Source organism: Austrofundulus limnaeus, unplaced genomic scaffold (assembly GCF_001266775.1).
Source record: "Austrofundulus limnaeus strain Quisiro unplaced genomic scaffold, Austrofundulus_limnaeus-1.0 Scaffold25, whole genome shotgun sequence".
Lineage (NCBI taxonomy): Eukaryota > Metazoa > Chordata > Actinopteri > Cyprinodontiformes > Rivulidae > Austrofundulus > Austrofundulus limnaeus.
Genome location: NW_013952427.1, coordinates 657,124 through 661,470, shown reverse-complemented (window position 1 = coordinate 661,470; position 4,347 = coordinate 657,124). Strand labels below are relative to the sequence as shown.

General features: G+C 37.5%; 1 protein-coding gene across 1 annotated transcript in view; it reads left to right on the top strand.

Annotated features, from left to right (window-relative positions):
* Positions 1 to 3,140, top strand: part of gap43 (growth associated protein 43) — a 15,513-nt gene extending 12,373 nt beyond the window's left edge. Inside the window, exon 3 of the mRNA XM_014004531.1 lies at positions 1,844 to 3,140. Within this exon, the coding sequence (XP_013859985.1) occupies positions 1,844 to 1,923 (80 nt within the window). The 3' untranslated portion in view covers positions 1,924 to 3,140. The remainder of the gene's footprint in view (positions 1 to 1,843) is intronic.
* The last annotated feature ends 1,207 nt before the right edge of the window (positions 3,141 to 4,347 follow it).

Below are 4,347 nucleotides of genomic sequence, written 5' to 3'. Positions count from 1 at the left end.
ATTACATAACTTTATTTTTAATGTTTGTTATACTTGAAACACAGAAGAGCATCGAGCAGACTAAACGGAGTAATCCCCAGTCAGTCTGCCTGGTGCCATTAATTGTATTAATCGTCAAGTGCCAAAAAGTAATCGATTAATGTTTTTCTGACGATTAATCGCACACGATACGATTATGCCCAACCCTATCCAGGAGACACAATTTATCAGGACAGTATTTTTTTAAGTAATAACAACTCAGAATAAAATAGGAGTAACAACTTCATTCTTCTTACCTTTTTAAAAAATGTAGTGAGTAGAAAGTACAGATAATTGTGTAAAAATGTAATAAGTAAAAGTAAAAAGTATGCTGAAAAATAAGTACCCAAGTAAAGTACAGATACCCAAAAATTCTACTTAAGTACAGTATCAAAGTATTTGCACTTAGTTACATTACAACCCTGCTGGTAACTTACATGTTTTTTACAACATAGTGTCATAGCATTTTGATCAGGGATGTCTYTATTTTCAGGTCCAGAGTTTTAACCGTAACCTGTGCTTTCAGTGGTATAACTCCAGAGGGAGTAAAGAGAATGCAAAAAAAGTTGCTTCTACGTAGAGTTGGATGTCATCTACATAGAAGCAAAAATGAAAGTTGTGATATTTTATTAGGATTTGAAAACTATTGTCATTTGTATTTGACAAATTGCTTTAAATTCAGACATAAACAATTTGAGTCCATTGATGGTTTATTCCATGACACATTCCTGTACACTGAACATTCCTATGTCGGCTGTTTTCACTGACGCGTCAGTCAGTTCTGACCCGACTGTGGATAAAGTTTGACTGAGGCCAGAGCAGTGGAGACAACAGGCGTTGGCTCAGACAACTGASGGAAATTGTATTTGCTCCGCACCGTTACAGCAGCCATGGAGAAAGACATTGTAGTATCTATCACACAAGCTAACGAGCTAATTACCTCTTACCTGGAGGATCTGCTATGACTCATGCCGTCTTGTGTCACACACACACACATGAACTCCATCACCTCCTTGGTCTCAGATGCAATGATGTCATTCTCTGATGTGTGCTCCCCCCATTAAAAAAGTATGAGATCACCCRGGTGTGACATCACTGAGCTGAGAGCACTTCTATAATAGTCTTTGTSTGAGACAATAAAAGACTGATTAATCTGGTAAAAATTMGAGTTTTCCAGTWTAGAYRTGAGATAAAAAAWATGATTGTTAAAAATCMAAAGCACCAAATTAACATTAATCTAAGAAAAACTTTGTAATGTATCATAGCTTCCTGGTGAGCTGCAGTCATCTCCATGTAAGCCATCTCTAGATGTTAGTGAAGCGTAACCCACTGTGGGCATCACACAGTATTGGATGTGGCAGGCCAAGATGCTGCTGTTAGCTTTGTCACGTCAGTTCAAAGGCTTCACGGGTCCATTAGGAGCACTCTTCTTCTTCATTATTTACACAGCCGGTGTAGGGTTTTCAACATCGGGCTGCATCTTCGGGATGGCATGCTCTCAGTGTTAGCGGAGCTGACATCTCGAGAACTACAGGGAACTTCGCTGCTTTCTCTAAATTTTTTAGAATTTTCTTTTCCGTTGAGTGAGTTACAGGGGTTTGAATATTTTTAAAACACCAAAAGAAGATGATCTTCGGCATGCCGGAATGTGTTCTTGTTTTAATTATGACGCGTAGTATCACACAATGTATCACGTTGGATTTTATCGTTACCGCGTTAAATCTTCCTTCACTTCCAACCCAAGTTTCTGTTTTGATTTAGTTTTCTACCGGTCTTTGCCTCACTTTCCTAATCCCCTCCACCCATCTTCCCTCCCTCCACACAGATGCTGCAGAGGAGTTGAAAGCAGAGGAGGCCGCCCCAGCAGATGGGCTGGCGGAGCCCTCTGAGTCCATGGACGACTAAGGAAGAAGTCGAACCACTTGAAAGCAGAATCAAGAAGAAGAAAAACAAAAAGAAGAATAACACAAACAAAAATCTAAAAAGGTTGCTCTTTTGCCTTCTCAATGTGAAGGCAGTCAGTTTCTATTTGTTTGTCATTTTTTGTGTGGCAATGATTTTCTCATGTGTGGGGTGGGAGGGGGGAGTTTCCAGCGTGACGTTTTTTGGCTCAAGCTAATAGTACGAGGAAGTTTAGGATGATGTTGGTGTTGTTAATGGTTATGAATATTGATTGTTACTTTGATGAAGAAGGTGACGATGATGACGGCGATGTTGGAAAGCTATTTGGTACATCTTCACTATTTATAATGTAAATGTTGACATGACCGCTCTCAACTGGAACATTCACACGTTTAAAAGGCATTGCCGATGCACCCCACTTCGTTTTGCACAGTAAAGCCACATTTCAAAGAAAAACCGTTCTGCAATTGCACACACACAAAAAAACACACCAGTTTTCACGTGGAACCCCGGTTTTCAACACACGACAAGTGTATTGGAAACACATCGAAAACTGCACTGATTCATTGGATGAATTAAAGAATGTATGCTTAAATGTGTGACACTTCCAGTTGGGCAATTCTTTGCCGAATTCAGAGACAACAGAAAAACGACAAAACTTTTTCTCTTCCTATTGTGCTTGAGTTGTTCAAGCTTGGTTTACGCCCCTTTTACAAACTGTCAGCTTGCATTTACACATAAAGGACCTGTTGCCCTTCAAATCATATAATAATCTATAGAAAATAAGTTTAGTATTGATGTAACTGGCTCTGACATATATTAATTTGTTTTCTGCCATKCAAACGTGAGAACAGTAGCATGAACCATCGAACCAGATGCATGATGGGAACTCTCCCTATGAGAGGAACTTCGTCGCAGTCACAAAAAACTTCAGAGGTGTGGCGGCTTCTCTTTGATGTCTTTGGTGTTGTTATGACGGTTTATATAAATTGGAAAAATACTCTTGCACTGATGTTACAAAATATAATTCTGAAAAGATAAATCAAARGAGTAAAACAAACAATGAACCAATGAAAAAAAGAACTGCTTTTCCTATGTTTCAGTGAGTGCAATGTCCAGTTTCAACCTTATCAAGGATTTCAAACTTGTGAAAAAAACGTTAAAAAAATAAAAATGGTTTCCATGTCTGTTTTCAAAAATAAAGCAAATGTGCCAATTACCATCATAAACTGTTGTGTTTGTTTACAGCTGACCTAAAATGTGTTGTCACTTCACGGAAACGTTAAAGGGATCCCKGATTAGTTGTAACATTAAACTTTATTTGATAAACATATATATTTAACAGTAAAATACAGACTGTAAAAATACTGTAGGCTGTTTAGTTTTGTAAATTTTTAAAAATATATTTTAACACGGATGGAGCCATTTTATTTACAGGCAAAGCATGTAAATAAAGATAGATAAATAAAGCTAAATAAGTCAATTAAAACCTTAAGATTGCTTAATATTTATTGATGGTACCAACCTGGTTCATCCTGTGCACAATAAAAAAAAAGCGCTGAGTATGTTTCTTTACTAAAACCCTTGCTCCAGTTTATTTTAGCAACACAATTCTTTGCACAGGTAACATTCCCATGTGGATATATGGGTTCCAAGAGTTTTTAGCCTAATTCATTATATTTTTAAAGGATTATATACTGTCTACTGAAAAAAAATTAGGCGAGGGGAAAAAAACCTTTCTTTTCTGCTCCATCCTCACTATCTCTGAAACAATAACAGTTGCTGTAATACTTACACTTCTGATGAAATATCCCAAGTGTAAGCTTTTTTTGAAACAAGTATTATTTAAGTAGAGCTTGTAAATTCTTGTGAACATGCTCAATTACTTTTTGGCACGTTATTTTGAGCTCAAACTTCGAAGAAACCCCTTGGCACTGTTAAAAAAAATCAAATTAAAAGACTGAAGATAAAAAAACAGAAAATACTCAAAGAAAACAACAACAAACAAACACATGTCAGAGCATTAGCACTTATAATGTGTATTTACCAATCTTGTAAACAGAAAATATGTAAAAAAATACATGTAAAACAAAAACTCCTTCAGCCAAGTCTTTGGCCACTGGATAATGATGCCACTACGCTCTCCGTGATCAGAACTTGGCTGGTTAACGTCACATTTGACACATTCTTCTGAGGTGCAAGACTAAAGACACCAGTGACATTGCTGCAATCCCACTACATGACACTTAGTAAGATTTCCTGCCAATTTCTAAGCCCGTTAGATGCTCTCCTGCACCACCAAACTACTGTACACTGCATGACCTTTGGGACCACTCAGCTTCCTGCTAGGAAATCTTGCCGCCCTAGTGCAAAGCTACTGCCATATATCAGAGGTGGTCTATGACCATGTCACAATTACGATGATAG